The 18,852-nt window shown below is 28.6% G+C and overlaps 1 protein-coding gene across 3 annotated transcripts in view; it reads left to right on the forward strand.

The window, feature by feature from the left end:
• LOC132951127 (protein O-mannosyl-transferase TMTC2-like) overlaps positions 1-18,852 on the forward strand; it is a 322,298-nt gene that overhangs the window by 40,856 nt on the left and 262,590 nt on the right. The window contains exon 1 of one of the 3 annotated variants that reach the window (XM_061022844.1): positions 12,368-12,522. The exons of 1 other annotated variant lie outside the window; for it this stretch is intronic. In XM_061022844.1, coding sequence (XP_060878827.1) covers positions 12,476-12,522 — 47 coding nt within the window. In that variant the 5' untranslated portion in view covers positions 12,368-12,475. Of the gene's footprint in view, positions 1-12,367; positions 12,523-18,761; positions 18,831-18,852 lie in introns of those variants that run through there. One more of the 3 variants, XM_061022845.1, reaches the window with a different exon arrangement.

Raw genomic sequence — 18,852 nt, forward strand, 5'->3', positions numbered from 1 at the left:
ACTCACTTTAGAAAATGCATCTGGAGATGGTGATTGAGGTTCTATAGTAGTTGTTGGGTCCAAGGAAATATTATATTCTTGTGCCCTCGGGAAATTCGTTGTTGTCGACAGAACAAGATTTCATTATTTTTCTACTGTGCGGAGGAAGGTGAAACTGTGTTGTACGAAATAATGAGAAGACGGGAAAAGGTTTAATTTTGAACCAAAAAAAAAAAATAATAATAAAATAAAATAACAACGCCTTTTATCAGAAAGTAACTACTTGTATTATATTATTACATCGTACTTTATTGAAAAAAACAAAATTATGAAAAAGAATTGTCTGTTGTAAAGTTATTATACTACAAAGCATACGTTATAAATAATTAATCATTAGCATAAACTATTTCCACTAAGTATACTAGCTGCAATATAGTTATTGTCTATAATAATACTATTCCTTAATGTAATAATATATCTATTTATACAACAAACTAAACGTACATAGTTCCTAACTTTTGGTTTAATGCAGGTATTATAATATAATATACACAATATACAGGGTGATTCGCCAATTATTCGTCGGATTCATTTTGATTTTTTTTAGAATACTTAATTACTTAATTACTATATTATTTAGATTTCTATTCAATGTAAGGAATATCCTGTGGCGATACAAAATTATTTTATATACATAGTACACCAATCAGTTTTTCCTGTAAATTATTAAGTTGATGATTTCTTTGCAAATGTTTATGTTTCTAAATCAAAATTTGTGTTACTGAGTTATTATGATAATATGTATACCTATATTAAGAATAATAAATTATCCTTTAAATTAGTTTTACGAAAATTGAAAAATATGACTCATATAAGACAATTTAGAATAAACAAGGGTAATCCTCATTTGAAAAAAAAAGTTTGTACCGCCACAGAACACTAAAAAAAACACTATAAAAATGTAAATATGTAACTACTAAAATATATTCTTTTAAGTATATTATTTAAAAGTTCCAAGACCCGCTATCGAAGGGAATAATAATTATGGTGGTAAGCATGCTTGGTAAATCGTCCTGTATATCTATCGTTGCATAGTCAATCATAAGTAGTACTTATAAGTACCTTGTATTAAGTACCTACCTATATAATATATTGAGCAAATCATTAGTCAATACATTCGAATATATTACAGTCGTATCTTCTGAAACTATTGATGAATTGTTTAAAATTTTATTGTTAGACGTATCAGCTAGTTTTAACTGTCTATAGATTTATAGTTTTTTTCACAACGTATTAGAAGTTGATATTAAAAAATATATTGAACATAACTTCTACTTTTCAAGCCATCGATTCATATTGGATTTTATATTGTGTAAAAATTAGATTTAAAGTAATAAGCTTACATGTTTGTCAAAAAAATATAAGAAATTATGACTGTTTTGATCCTTACAATGCTACATCTGGAACTAAATTTAATGCTTGATATTAGGATAGAAAGATATTTCAAAATACCAAATAAACATAAAGTCGTAATTAGTGTAAAATTATATACCTTATAAATAAACAAAACTGTTTAACATTATAATAAGGTTAAGAAGGTTAATATAATACTTGTGATATATTGGGGGGGGGGGGGGGAGGCTTTAAATTTATCGCCAGTAACAAGGCTATATGAGACTGTTATATTAATTATACGTGTAAATATATTTTTTTTCATTTAAAGTTCAATAGTTTTTCAAAAAAAGACAGACAAATTGTACTCGTGTACGTAACAAACTTGTAGAGTGTAGGTAGGTATAGGAAACTTATTAATTTATCAACATTTTCCTCTCTATTTATTTCATTCTTATTATTTGTTATTGATTTCAGACAATTCAAAGACATTGAATTGTATAATTATAAAACATTCGCGAAAGCCGGGTGCCATGTTTTTTTTCCCATCATTAAATTTATATGCTTATAAACCATTACTCGTGTAAATTTTTATTATTATTTTTTAAATCTTTTCCGTATTTCCACCGTTTTTCCCATTCAACTTGGGCCCGTTGAACCGTTAAACCGATAATTGTGCGACACCAAGTGAACTCTATATCGGCAGTGGCAGCAACGATGGGGAAAAAAAAAGTTTAGGGAAAAGTTTAGACTGTCGTTCGAATTTAATAACCGTGTTACAACGAATCCGAAGAGCGTAAAGCGTGAATAATGATGCGATAACGATATTCAAAAAGTTCCTTTTGCGTGGATTTTTTTAAATATATATTTTTCCACCTTAGAAGTGTTAACGCTGTATTTTTATATTTAGCGGTTTTTTTTGTAATATCTTAAAAGTTTTTCACTTAATCAGAACTCGCAAATATCCAAGCAGTGGTTTATTTGAACTTTGAAGTTTTTACACTTCACACGTTAAACACAAAACGCATACATTATAAACAATATTTTGTTCTCTTATACATATTATATATTATAAACTCTGTAAAATACATTTCGCAAATAACTGTTGTTTTTTATACATGAATCTGCATACTATTGTTTGGATTATTTTCGAGAAATATAAATACACCTTTGTAACAATAATTAACACCAGAATATTATATTATTTATTTATATCATATTTTGCTTTTGGTAAATGCATGACAGAATCCTACTAAAAAAATGATTTTGGTAAAGTGTTTTTGATATTTGATGAATATGATAAAGCCGAATATTATGGAGGAGGGTTTTGTAATTGCAGTATATTAGGTATAGTGTTAAGGGTAAATTGAAAATGTGTATTAAGACACAATATAAAATCTATTTTAAGACGCAAGAGAAACCATTCGTGTGTAACACCAATATTTGAAAGAATGTTCTACATATATAGTCCTATTAAGTTTGATTAAAGTTACTAGTTTGAGGGTAATACATAAAACAGTGTTTTATACTAAGAACAAGTTACTTGGTAATTGGTATCGAAAAGTCCAATTTTAAATTACAGTTTTTGTTGAGGAATAAAATATAACGTATGTGCCTAATACATTCCTGTGCTAGTTAGTGTTTTTAAATTGTTTCATCGAATTATTTCATATTATCAGCTGATGAAGTATACATTTAAGAACAGTTTTAGGTACATAATACATAATATAAAATCAATTTGAAACAATACATTTGTTATAGATGAATTGTTATAGAGTGACATCTAAATCCTTAACATAGACAAACAGAAAATATTATAATATACTGTACACCTCGATTTTTAGATTTTTTAAAATTAATCATGCTCATAATCTTAAATTTAAGAAACACAACTACAGTAGGTACTTAGAAACACCTGTTTTACAAAAACAAAAACAAAAAAATGTTTTTGTTATCTCACTTTTTTTTGTATTATATCGAAACTGTTTGTGGACAATGTCTTGGTAGTAAAGTATTTTGCAAAGTTTTGATATTGTTTCCGTGTGATATTATGTTTGAATGTTTAGTATATGATGTTACATTTTTATCCGTAAACATAATTGTATGTCCCTACATTTTTATTCGACTCAAAAGGTTGAATTTTCGTGATGACCCACCTCGTCTGCAATAACACAATCATTAACGAATTATTACTAAAAATTAAAATTATAATTATTCATATTATCAACATCAATGTCACAATGACAAAGTTTGTCGACACTCGCAGCAGTATTATATAATATGTATATTTATAACACTATCGTCGTCGTTCTTCCGATTTGCACCTTAACCTCTGTAAATTATTAATTTGTCCGGACCAGCTTCCGTTTCTGCAGAGAAATATATTCATCACGTTTCGCGTCAGCTAAATTTTGTAAGTCTTACCCATCTTTCATTCTCTTTTTAACTGTCGTCTCTTGAAATCTCACTGAATATTAAGAACGATGAAAGTTTTCTAATTAAACTTGCAAAAGAGCTTTTACGGTTTGCACACAAACGCACACACCTATATCTATACATATCTATCTACCTACATGCGTATTGTATGTAATTATACATTCGGTTAATTAATTTAGCCTTACACCTTTGTACGTAAACAAAATAAAAAAAATGATCATCTCATTATTGTATCCTGTTTTTGATCTCGTACAATAATAAGGGTTATGCACCGATGTCATTACGTTTGTTTGTCCGGTCGGGGGTAAATTTCCCGAAGAATCACGTGATGAGAATAATTCAATTTATTTATTAGTCATTCATTCGACCTGTCGTGGCTTGAACGTTATAAACCGGAGATGAAGGCATCATTGGTCTCGGTTTGATGGACGGGGCAGACATAAAATTGGCTTGCCGTGAGTATTTCGCCGTATACGAAAATGATGACGATGAAAATTGGTGGCAGCGGTGGGGATTTCTGCGGGCGCGCGTAATCAAGTTTCTTTTCGGTCGGCCAGTTTTATGCGTCTAAACTTCATTACTGAATTAGAACTCAACCGAGAGGACATTATTGTGTGTGTGTGTGTGTATATATATATATATATATAAGCCAGCAGCTTTAAAACCTCTCTCCTTGGCCGCCACTGACGTTGCCACTTTCTGCCGTCTCTCGTTTTAAACGATTCTTATTTTGCATTTACTACGGTCGGCTTGCGCTAATTACGAAACCATCGTCGTCTTGCGGACGGTGGTGGCGAGCGAGTTAATATCCGCCGTCTGTTTGTTTCTTTCTGCGGCATAATATTATAGCACCCAAATCTCCAAAACGTTATACTGCATTATCCACCGCCGTCATTAGTTTGCATAGTATATATATATATATACCTATCGAATGTTGTTGGTTGACTGGAGAAACGGATAAAGTGGTTCGAATATTCATTCAACCCTCCCCCCTCACACCTACCTCAAAATGTTGAAATTTTACTCGATGCACCTAAAATAATACGATTTGTTTTAATCACTCCATCATCAGCTCCTTTTAAGTCGCGTCAACATCGATTGCGTATAAGATATACCTATATAAAGGTATACGCTTTATGAAAGAATTTATAGAGGTATTATATATCGTGATATGACGATAAGGTTTGATAGTTTGATACAAACGGTTTTCGGATTCACACCAAGTCAATATTTACACGACTGTCCAAATAATACTATGTACTAATGGACCAATACCGTATTAAGCCATTAGCATTAGTTAGACCTTAGACACTCATTAGCCTTCTGACGCACCAAAAGTTAATTTACTGAAGAGCGATTCGTAAAGGATATACGTGAAATTCACCCTAGCTAGAGTTTTCCATTGAATCATTTCAAAATAAAGTTTGTACCACTTGGGAGCTAATAATTAACGAGTTCGAAGTTTCATCAAAATACATTATTGCTAAACCTTAACGAGTTAGAAGGTTAAGAACCGTTCTTCCATAATTGTGTCAAACTTAATATGCTAGACTGGCGAAGTTAACTGTTTTTTTTCTCAACTCGTTAATTTAATATAATATATACATATAAGTTAAGTTTAAACTTACTTAAAAAAAAAAAACCGAAAGTAACTTAGTTTAGTTAAAATCAGTATCATTTACAATATAATATATTATGCAAATATATATATTATTATGCAAAATCCATTGTCCATTGAGCTATTAATGCTCATTAAGCACATTTGATAAAAGTATAGACCAAAACAAATATATAATATTATTAAAATAGAAATTAACAAAAAATAACGGAATAGGAGGCTATCCAATGGTATAACTAAAGTAATAAGTAATTTAGAATAATTTTTGGCTACGTAATATTTAAGAGATCAAGTTGAAATCGTTGGTACCAACGACCAACGTCTATTTAACTGTTAACTAAGTCCATAATTTATTTGGTAATTTTTAGGAAACTGTTTAAAATAATTCTCTTGTCATGTGAAACTTTTATTTTAAATGATCAGTAGAATAGATATCCAAGCCATTAACTTCTAAATAATAAGTAAAGGTTTTTTCTCGTTTTAAAATAAACTTATCAATGGAGTTTTAAATAAAATTACCTACTCATGTTTTAGTAAAATGAATGATTACCTACCTAAAAATCTATTAATCAATATAATATAATATAATAACATACAAATTTAAATGCAAATAATGTATTATAATTTAATTAAATCATTAAGAAAATATCAATACGCCAACACATGATTAATTATTATTTATTATTTACTTATCTATTAATAATTTGCATTATTAAATATGACGCATTTTCATTTTTTAACATACATAAACTGTTAACATATTAATTTTAACATAATTATAGTCAAAAGGTAATAGTTTTGGAAAAAATATCAGAGTTATGTAATTTTAGTTAGCTTAAAATATTTGTTTATCGTAGTAAATTTATCTTACGAATATTTTATTAAAAGTTATGTTCCCTTTTTAGATTTTGCAGATAGAAGCTAGGTGGTTAATTGGAAATGACCCTTGTTTAACGGGAATACAAATTCTAAGCAAGTGGGAACTTACTATTGGCCATGTTTACTTTTCTGTTCGTTTACACATTAGGCGACAGAAAACTCACTACAGAAAAAGGGGTTGTTAAATCAAGCTTATTATCCATAACACCCTTTAAAATTTAAAAGGTAGACACTTTATGTTCTTAAACAAAAGGTGACAGTTTGTTATTCAGTGTTTTAATTGAATGAGTTTATTAAAATGATATTTTTAGAAGAAAGACAATCATACAAACAATATGTAATACCATATATTATATTATATTATTTTCTATAATATATTTTGTCCAATATTATTTAAGTACTTATAGCTTCTGTTTTTTTTTTAACAAGCATTTATTAATTTTGACTCGAATATCTACATTATAGTTATTACTTATTTTTAAAAATTTTAATATTTAAAGAAAAATATGCCTACCCACCCATTCAGACTTTTAATTTTTACTCGAGTTTACGGTTTCATTGGTTTATATTTTACTTGACGTAATTATATATCTTATATTGAGTACCAATCCCTTAGAATATTCTATATAAATATGAATTAATAATTATAATTTATAATAGAAATAAATTATTTAATAATAGTTTATTATAATATATAAGGTACTTATCCAATAACTCATATGTGATAACACTTAACAGAGTTACTTTATTATAATAGTGTAATAGTGTAATAGTGTAACACTCGTAAAGTTTTTTTTTTGTTTTTTAAAATGATAAACATAACATAATTATTATCTACTTGTGGCATTTAAAAAACACACTCTAGGCAGTACTCATGTAAATTAAAAACCTATTTATGAAATACATTTGAAATTTATAGCGTTTTCTACAAGAGAATAAGTTGTATGATTTGAGTCGTAAAAGTTCAATTCAATTTTAAGTAGATTTGATTTACATATTCACAGTTTTATGGTACGGTATTCACAAGCTTTTTATATAATTTTGCAGTTACTGTTTGGATTTAATAATATTTATAATTTAATTTGAAACATTTTTAAGTGAAAAGCTTGACAAAGTTTAAATTGAAAAAGAAATACATGAACAATTGGAAAAAATGGAAGCTGTCTCTTATTTAAATATCTTTTCAAAAACATGAACAGAAAAATATAACTGTGTAAGTAAACTTTACAATGATTTCATGTCACCCAACATAAAGTGTTAATATAAGTGAACGTTTCGAATATTTATTTATAAACCGAATTAAAAACGTAACATTTTTTTAATAAAAAAAAATATTTTGATCAACGAAAAAAGGTAGTTGGTTTTTGTCCCATATTATTGCACACTTATATTAAAATCTTGGTACAGTTTCGTGAAAATAGTTTTTTCCTTGTGTTTTACTTTTTTGTGAACAGAATGAGTGAGTTTTATGGATATTGTTAAGCATTTTCATGCCTTTGTGTTTGTTAAAAAGCATTTAAAGTTTTTAACTAGATTCTTAATGAGCGGACTGATTAAAACTCATTTGTTGAGAACAGAGAAAATATTAATACGCATAGTAGGTAAATACCTATAGTCGTCCTAGTCTATAATCGCGCATTTTATAGTCTCACAATGAATATAAATTATAGTAATCCTAATACGTTTTATGAAAAGTAGACACGTTTGTATGGTTAGTAAAAAACTGTTATTTGAGCATACTCGCACTAGGTACTTGCGAGAAAAAATGTGTTTATATAATATTTTATTTTGGTAAAAATACATAGGTATTAGATATGTAGTTTCACAATTTACATAACATGAACTTACTATCACTTACGAGGTATGATCAATCTGCTGTTGTAGCCTACTCATATTTGATATTTTATTCGCAGATTTCGAAATGTTTAATCCTGTATACCTATTAATTACAATTTATTTTAAAACCAAAAATGTTCTACCACACTAATTGTTAGAAGAAATAATGAAACATTTAACGAGATATTTTTAAATATAATAATATACAATTTTACATTTATTTAACAATTATTATAATCTTTGTATATACGCGTGCTATGGCCTTTTAATCAAGTAATTAAAATAACATCAGTTTCTGACTTTGCATTTTTTATAGTTATTATAATGATTATTAAGTTTAGTCGAAGCGTAAATCGGGTTAACTAGTTTATTCTAAGATGAAAATAAAAACGAATGGGTATATAAATTACTATACGGCACAATAAATATTGTTCTCTGTGTTTGCGCAGTACTTATTTCCTTTGTGAACAAGATGCGTACTCCATTTGGAAACGTTTTTGGCGTGATAGTGTGTTACATTATTTTGCACTCTGTGCATTATCGTGATCATAGTTTTGTCTTCAAAGGCCCAATACGTATTAAGCTTGCCTTGACTTGATCATTATGTTTTTATATCTCAATTAAATTCATTTAATAACTTTATTACAAAAGACTGGTGGCCGGGGGTGTTACGACCATATAGGGAGCATAAACTACAAAATATAAAATAGAACTATGAGTTCAGAGCTGCATGCAAATTACAGTAATTTCCTACAAGTAATTTGTTTTTTTTTCCTAGTAATTTTAAACCTATAAACTATACTAAGCTATTAATAATTATTACATATTATAAAACAGTATATTCCTATATGAACCTTTGACATACATATACCTAATTACGAAGATGAAATTATATTTTAACGTTTTATAATAATCGAGAAATTATTTAAAATAAAACAACTGTAATATAATATATCCGACGTATAATAATATTTTATTAGTTAGCTACTACAGTTTCGAAACTGCATAACAAATCACTTTTGTCGAATCCACGATGTATGTTTTGTGTGTATTTACGAATATCATATAGTATAATATTAGTTAACACTTTTTTGACAATTTACATAGTATTAGGCTTACAGTTGACATAGGAACTACTATCGAACAAATTTATTTTAAAACCAAAAGTAATAAATGCGCATATTTTAATATTTCATTTTATTATAATAATGAAAAAGAATATTAAAGTACAGAAGATTTATAAAATTATGTTGAAAGTCAGCCGGCGGGTTTGCTTGGAGATTGATAGGCATGGAAAAAAAATAGAATGATAGAGGTAGTTTATATAGTGTCGCTAACAAATATATTTAACTGCAGACCTCGCCATCGGTTTCACTCAAAGCGTATTATATGAAAATTCTGCGGGTTTACACCAATACTGTTTTTGTCGGTTCTACAAAATTAATTTCAACACCAGAAAGGGCGAAATTGGCCCTAAATTCATTATATTGCAGTGCACTGGTATTTACCCGTGGCTGGGAGAGGACAACAGAGGAAGTTTTATATTTAAATTTATTATTTCATTACACAACTACGCGGTTTCCGACTGTGGCTATCATTTAAAAAAATTTTTTTTTGTATTTCAAAGGTTAAAATTAAGTTACAGAGACCGAGTTTTACCGTGTATTTCAAACGGACTACAGAGAAAAAAAACCAAATGAAAATAATAATAATAATAATAATAATAAAATAAAATAATTAACAGAAACACCGACGGTGGCCCTTAATTAACGCAGGTCCATAGTTATTCTTATCTACGAAAAGCTTAATTTTGGGTTTGCCACTTTTTTTTATGCTGCAGCATAAAAAACCCTTTTGTAATAAATTCATAATAATCTTGTCCAGACTAAAAAGCCAGCGGGTTTTATTTAATAAGAAAAAAAAAAATGAAATGTTGCATTTAAAACTACATGTGTATTTATTTTGATATCCATCGCTTTTATTTTAACTTTAATAGTAAACTAAAAAAGAAAAAAAAATCATTATTATATTAATATTTATGTGGCATAAAACATAATATTACTTTTAATCATTTTAATATCCATAAGTAATATTTATTATTCTAAACATATAATATTCCAAAAAAACATTTTAATACGATATTGTATTTATGAAAAATACAAATAATATATAATACGTCTTATATTAAAACACAAACACTAATGTATAATATCCTTGGACAGTAACTGAACGTGTTTTCTTTTTCTCATACGTATAATTTATAAATGACATAACTATCACAATTTTACAATTCAAATTTATAGAAATATGATCCCGATTGTATGACATTTTTTAAATTGTTAATGTAATATTTTGTGATTAAATTATATTTTATTCCTTTTGCTCTAGTTTCTTTAATAATTGAACTCCCCGCAATCTTTACCATAATATATAGTCAACTAATAGTACTAAGAACTACCGGGTCTTGAAGTTTTTTAAATCGATTTTTTTGATTTTTTTTTAATTCCTATGAGAAACTCAAGGTTTGGTATTTTAGAAAGTTTAAAACAAACACAAAAAAATCAACGATGATTAAAATTAAATTTTTTTCTTAAAATCGAGTTTTACTAAAACGTTTACATCCATTTATGATTGGGTTTATAAAATTATTATTTATTAAGTCTTTTAAATTAATTAGATTTTTTTTAAGTTGGGTTTTTTTAAATTCTAACTTAAAAGTCTAAACTTATTTTTAAAAAGTTTAAAATAATCACAAAAAAACAAAATGTAAGTTTTTCATAAAATATATTTTTACTAAAATCTCCACATTTCATAAGGTATGCGCATTTTTTGAAAGTTTAAAATATATTTATTTTTATTTTTTCATTAAATTTATGAAATATTTGACATTTTTAACATCGAACCGTCAATTAATGGCCAACAGTTTATACCAGGAGGCAAAAGTTAGTATGTGTATATTCAATGGTCAAAGGGATTGAAATAAACGGGTGTATAAAAATAACAAAAATTTGGAAAATATTCTTCATAACATCCCATCCTCTCGAGTAACGATTATATTATGGTATAATTATACCTCTTTCAAAATATAAAAATTATCTTTTTATTAAAAATGAAAATATTATATCTACGATAATATTTCCAACTTGTTATAATAGTATAAACATTTTTTCAATCATTAGTTTTGTGTTGTTGCGTATCAAGAAATTGTTTTCTGTTATAAAATTGTATTGATATTATACCGCACACTATACATAGGTAGTTTAGAAATTACAATTTTTCTGAAAGTGGAATATACGTATTTTGAATACAAATTAGCTGACGGTCGAAAAATCAAAAACCAAAAACTATTCCCCGAACTCTAACCTTCCCCCCTCCATAACTCTCATCGATTAAAATATTATATCTAACCACGTCATTTTAGAGTGGGTACAGTATGTGTATATGCGCATGATGATAATAATAAAATATTATGTTCGGTGCGCATCGGTTGCGTTCAAAATATTTTGCGTCTCCACGTATAAAAAAACACAAATAAACTAAAACTACAAATAAGCGTTTTGGGGACGACGGTATAGCGGCGGCGGTGGCGTAAATCAGAACGACAGGTAGAGGTACCACACGCCGAAATTGCGTCGGTCGGAATTTCGCGAGAACGAACGGCGGGCGACGCGCAATAACATAAATTTCGACCAACGTTGCGAGCGGCAAACACAAAATGCTCTCCTATATTGCCGCCGCCGCCGCCGCTGGATAAATGTCTCCGGGGAATTCTATGTACGCGTTAAAGCCGCCGGCGGGCATTGCTGTCGCTACTATTATTATTATTATTATTATTGTGTTTGTTCTATATAATATAGTGAAGAATAGTAAAAACCATATTAAAATAACACAGTACCTATACACGACGCCTTCGCATAGTCTCCGCCATTCCTGTCGTCGTTCGCCGTTTGTGTTCCGTTTTGAATATTGTATAAAATATAATATTGGACGGTTTTTGTGAGAAGACGGTCAAGTCAGTTTTTATCATTTTTCGGGTTATAGGTAGGTGCATTTTGTAGGGAATTTTACGCCGCGTCTAATGGTAGAACTGTTATTCTTGCCAACTGCTATATGAATTGTTTTTATGTAATAGCCATGATGCGCGTAAACGGCCAAGTCTAAATCCAAAATAATTTTTCGTGAGAAACTGGACAAGTCAATGTTTATAATATACCGTATTACCGTTTTACCGTGTTTTGTGTTGTTTGGTTATTATTTTGTATTAATATTTTGATTTTATGTAATAATATTGTTATTACTTATAATTGCTTTACTTACTAACTCAATTTCCGTTGTATGATTAACAATGTTGTCAAGAGCCAACGAGATTATAGCAATGTCCAGTAAGTATTTATTAGTATTAGTATTAGTAGACTTATGAAAATGGCGTATTAGCGTATTACCTATGTATATTTTCATACATTATAATACACGTACCTATTACATTTTAATCTACTGAAAAACACACCCCCAAAGACGTGCCAGAGGTCAATTATAGTGCACTTTCTGCGAGTGGTCACCGTGGTTACTCCTGTGATATATTCACATGGAAATATATTGCTACCTACTCTATTATACAGAGTGTAACGGAAACACCTAACAAATCAAATACTTATTTTTTCCAATCTGCAGTATTTAAGGGGCCTGCTCGCGCGTCTTTAATAAGGGGCAATATGCGATTTAGTGGCAGCCGCCCACGGAAATAGTTGTAGGTCGACAATGATGATTTTAGTAGTGTCAGTGTCATTCTATGAGATTATCGGTCTATCTACGCACGCGCCGAAAGTGCACACGTCATGTCAACGGCATCGCCGACCGAAAGTGAAAAGCGTGATGTTTTGCTCAAAACACGCTTTACAGGAAAAACTCTCACGCATCGTAGAGTGGTCGGATTCGATTGATTATTTTTTTCCGTTAGTTAGAAGATGATTTTCTACAAAGCGCATTGGACTTTGGTTTTTGATTTCGTTGCTTAAGACAAACATAATTGATAATACTAATAAAAGATACTAAAAGCTAAATACTAATTACTAATAAAAGCTCGTGGAAATTAGTCATATTTAAAATCGTGTAGGCTGTAAAAGGAATCGGATCACTTTACGAGGCCTGAGACTTTTCCTGTTTGGCGTGTTTTTGAGCAAAAAAACAGGTTCCTTAAACTGTTTTAGAATCTGAGTGGGGCGATGAATGTATTGATTTTACAATAATGTGGGTTTTTTTTTTAAATTTAAGTTTTATTTTTGTGACTGTCATGATCGTATTGGGCAGTAACACTGCTTCGATTTTCTTCAACAGTATATTGTTCGATGGGAAAGTGAATCTAGTTAGTGAATCTCAATAGTTTTCAAAAGCACAGGGAAAAAAACAAAAATTGAGGTAATGTTTAAACAAAATCGTTGTTGACAAAATTGATTTTGTTTTTTGGTGTAACTCTAAAACAAATAATCGTAGATACAAAAAATGTTCACTGAATATTTATATAAGTATTTTCGATACACTATAACATTTTGTAGACTTGTTTTTAGCTGCTAATGAACATAATATAGTTTCCAATTTTTTTAGTCTTCTTTTCTATAAATGTCAATTAAATTTTATTCGTTGTGTCAAATAGCTTGAAAATGTAATACAAAGCTCCTAATATATTGTTACAATGATAGTTGAAAATATTAAAAATACACTTACAATTTTTTTTATAAACATTTAAAGTTTGAATTTCGGCAAAATACGTAAGAATCACAAACATATTTTGTAAAAATCATTTTGTTAGAAATTCCTGAAAATTTTTCTTTTTAAATCTAAGATTTTAAAATGTAATACAAGACTCTTATGAATTGTCAACTTTTATCAAAAAATAAAATAAAATATCTATAAGAGTATAAGAAATCAAGTTAAATTTTTGTGAGTGCGTTTGAAATTCAAATTTTTACAACAATGGATATTCACTCGATTTCTCAAGTAGCGATTTTCTTATATTGTTATAATTCAAAAACGAATAACCGTATCCGTATACGGGCTTAGGCACTTGAAATGTATATCATATATTTAAATTTTTTACCATTTATTATACAGTGACCCACTTGTAACCTACTGTACAGTAGATCAACAAACACTTACCCGCTTTTTTTTTTATACAAACTATTTTATTAAATTTTTTTGGAAAAATCCAATTAATTTTTAGATAAATTTTGATGGTAAAAACGTTTATTGGTCAAGAACTTTAGTTTTTAAAATATCAATATTTTTTGAAATAAATTAATTTGAAACCTAATAACTTTTTTTATAAAACTATTTTTGGGAATTTCATGATAAGTATATTTCTTAAACTATTTACTATCCATCATTTTCATAATTTTGTCTTACGTTTAACTAGTACTTATCAATTGATAATTTTTTTTTTATTTGATAGGTCATTTTGTTACACTTTGTATTATTATTGTGATTTGTGTTTGTTATACCTATCCTATAATAGTGAAATATAGTAAAATATAAATAATGTAATAATATACGACACCTTTGTCGTTCCTGTCGTGTTTTCAACGTTTGTGACCCGTTTTGAATGTTGTATAATAATATAATATAGGTACGTATGTATTATTTTAATCTACCTAAAAATACACCCCCAAAGGAAAGGCAGACGTCTGCTGCTATTATTGCACTTTCTGCATGCGAGTGGTCGTCGGGGTTATTCTTGTGATATTTTATTAAATATCATTATTTTATATAATATCGAATATAGATTATAGGTACATATTATTATAAATATCAATTTAAATTTGTTTAAAATTAATTTACAATAATTTATATTATCAAATGCGGTATCGGTTTCGACTGTTGGAAAAACTACTTTTGGGAATTTTTTCCCAACAAAAGAGGTTGGATATTGCTCTCGATGCAGCGACGGTAAACGAAAGTATCATTATATTATATTTACAACTAGATATATAACACACCGTCTCTTTTGGCTTTCTGCGTTCTCTCGGGTTAGTATTCCCTTGTACGCTGTAACTATAATAAAATACGTACACACATGATGTTTATATATATGTATATACATTTATTATATACATATTGTGAGAAAAACTTCGAATGTCACTATACACGTAGGTACCTATATATCAGTTGCTATATAGGGCTATTATTCTCCGTTTGATATATGGCGGAGAAGACCAATACGATATTACATAACATCTCAATCTCAAACGTTTCTCAAGTATAACGTCAATAAAATATTGTTAATGAAATACGAGTAGGTACTGCAGCGCAAAACACAATAACGATCGCAAATAAAACATAATAATAATATATTGTATTATAAAATTGGCTATTAGGTATATAAAATCAAAACAGTGATTTCAAATCTCGAAGATAATTAAGTTCTTGTTTGTCTCATCAGTCCATTATTTCACACGTTTATCGATACGTCTCTATAGTGTACCTAAAATGTTTTAATTTATTGGCTTTTTTTTATAGCTATTGTATACATACAAATTAATCACTTTATATATACCATTCTTATCACATGCTCCAGTAAATGCTTAGTCGCTTCATATTATTATCACGGTGTAATAGATTCATACGTCAAATCCCACTTTTAATTTTTATGGTAGTTTTATTGCAATAATTTTAAGCGACTGTTAAAAAACGTATCAAACTATAAAATATTACTTATATAATAATAGTCTTCATTAATACAATAATTATATACGGGATTTCGTAATATTTGCCTAACACTTTCCTTATAATAGCAGACGTTCTTATCACCGCGTTAATACGAAAACAGTTTTAAGAGGGTTAAGGCGTGCTCAGATAATTTTGAGCATTACGTTATTACTTAAACCAACGTCATTATTTTAGGGGTTATCAAAGTTTGTACTTATCATTACGGATGGTAGAACACAGGTCCTGGACAGATGAATTTGCTCTGTGTATGAGTAAAGACTAAAGGTGTATACTTATATATTATATTATATAGTTTGTAACATATGTTGTGGACTTTTAAAAGTTTTGTAAATCTTCAGCCGGGTTGATGGTTTTAGATAGGTACTTTGTAACTTATAACAAGACGTTTAATTTTTACATATAAACTGTGAACTCCAAAGTTATATGTTACCTACTAGTAACTTAATGAACTACAATAATAATATTTTTTATTTTGTAAACCATACAATAATAATTACATTCAAATACATTTTCAATCTTATTTGATGTTTACCAGAATAGTAAAGTAAACTGTAAGTAAAATTATTATAGTCTATATTAATTGTTAAAAGTATTTAACTTATGTTTGAAATGAACTTACATTTTACAAGGCAAACAAGTAATTGTTGTCAAATAATGACCACTGTAAAAGATTAAAGTGTAAATTATAATTTATAACCGAATATCGGAACGTGTAGATATCTAATATAATATGATTGTCTACTTAATATTGATAGCTAATCATCATTTTTATTATTGTAATAAACCATAACTTATTAGTTGTAATATTTTTTTAATATTAAATAAATATACTTATAACAACGTATATTGTGTAATATACATGGTTATAATCTTTTGTAATCGATTAAAGTCGTATAAAACCTGCAGGCATAAATGACTAGCTGTAGACTGTCGGAACAAATCGCAAAGGTATAACCTTGTTTCACAAAAAAAAAAAAAATAACATCACTTTAAAGCACTAGGCAGCAACCTTATTATCCACTATCAATAAATACATGTTTTATTGTATTTGTGATGAACATCTATAATATTACTGAGTACCTTCAGTGCGTATGTAGTATTGAACAACTGTTAAATTCGTTTGTATGGATAAAATAGTCGGGGGGGGGGGGGGCTCTATATTATGATAATATCGAACATTATAATATTTTAAGGCCTAATATTTGCCAGTATCTCTGCCTATATATATGTATATGCCGAGGAGACTCCCTCGACAACCAGCTTAGGAGTTGGTGGGCATGATTTACGCGCATCGTACATAATATAGCTATAATAGTAACATTATGGCATAGAATAGGTGCATAATAATAATATAATAATAGTAAATGAGGTGTTGTACCTATATGTATAGAGCAGGTGTGCTGGCGTAGGTACTGCGTACTATACCGCGGTGGCTGTGAAATATCGCAAAATACAAATGCGAATATTTTATTTTGGTCGTTTTTTTTCTGCCCACAGTCTAAGGCTATAATAATTCTGTGTACACGCACGTGATAAATATTATAATATATATTTTATATAAGGATTGCGCTTTGGACGAGCGATAAATCACGCGTGGCTGTCGCCGGCCATTATAATAATAATATGATCAGAACTAGATAGATAGTGTAATATACAATAACAACAACATCAACATTAACTGTGTCAGGTAGATAGCTATAACAACAACAGCAACAACAACAACTGTGTGCGCTTGGGTGTCTACAGCACCAGAGATTATGTTTATAAAAATACTAAGGACACATAAGATTGTTATGTTAGACGTTTGTGTTGAACTTAATCGAATACCTAACTACGTAACGGAAAAATCGGAGATGTGATGGGGTTCAAAGTAAGGTCCACCCGAAAATGATCGAGATTTTTCGTCGAAAACGTACGCCAGCTGACAAACGTGTTTTTAGTGTAATTTTATGAATCCAAAATCATTAAACGAAAAATAGATAATTTCATCGCGAAATCGTATTGTTTATTTTTTTATTAAGCTTCGTACAATCGTACCTATACAGAACGTACCTATTGTATCAAAGTGTTTTCCTTTGATAGTGTAAAAATTATTTTCCTTCGTCGACACCGTAACGCTCGCTATTGTATTTTCCTCCTCTGCGATCTCGTTAATAGATTAATTATTAATCTCAAGTTTCATTATAATATTATGTTTATTTTTATACTAAATGATAAATTTCAATTAATTTATCAATCACTTATGTGTATGCTAGGGCGATAATTTTACATGACTCATTTGATCAATTAAAACTTAAATTTGATTTTTATTCAAAAGGCAGCATAAAATAAATACTTGAAAAGTTAAAACTATAAAATAAAATATTTATTTTAATGATTTTAATAATTGAATTGTTCAAGTTATGTTTGTACCAAAAATGTTCTTATTTCTATAAAACTTACCTCGCCGACTTAACACGAATGAGAAATATTCAATTATGTTCATATAGAATTACTGTAAAACTCCTCATTAATTAGTTAATTAAAACAAATATTTGTTCTGCTAATTGGTTTTATTTTTTAAGAGTTACGTAATGAAACGGTCTAGTAGAGATGCTATTTGTTACAAATCAACTGAAATAGTATATCGATTCATATTTGTCCGAAACGTTGTTATTGTACGTAGAAAAGCTCACAAGTAAAATATATTCATATACACCATTTAAGTCATATCTATAAAACCGTTAATCTATATTGTAAACTATATTATCACAGATAAAAATAGACAAAAAAGTGCAGTTTCCCGTTGACTTTAAAATGTTGAATGTTGTAAAATTATTTTACATTTAAATAATATTAGGTAAATAATATTGATTTTAAACATGAAATTTAAATAATATTACATTTTCCGTTTTGCAAAAGGAATGTTTTAAATTTTGCACTTCGTAGGACATGACAAAATGCGTTGGATGGAGGAAAATATATTTTTCTGGTAAGTACCATCTATTATAGTC

Source organism: Metopolophium dirhodum, chromosome 8, assembly GCF_019925205.1.
Source record: "Metopolophium dirhodum isolate CAU chromosome 8, ASM1992520v1, whole genome shotgun sequence".
Taxonomy (NCBI): Eukaryota; Metazoa; Arthropoda; class Insecta; order Hemiptera; family Aphididae; genus Metopolophium; species Metopolophium dirhodum.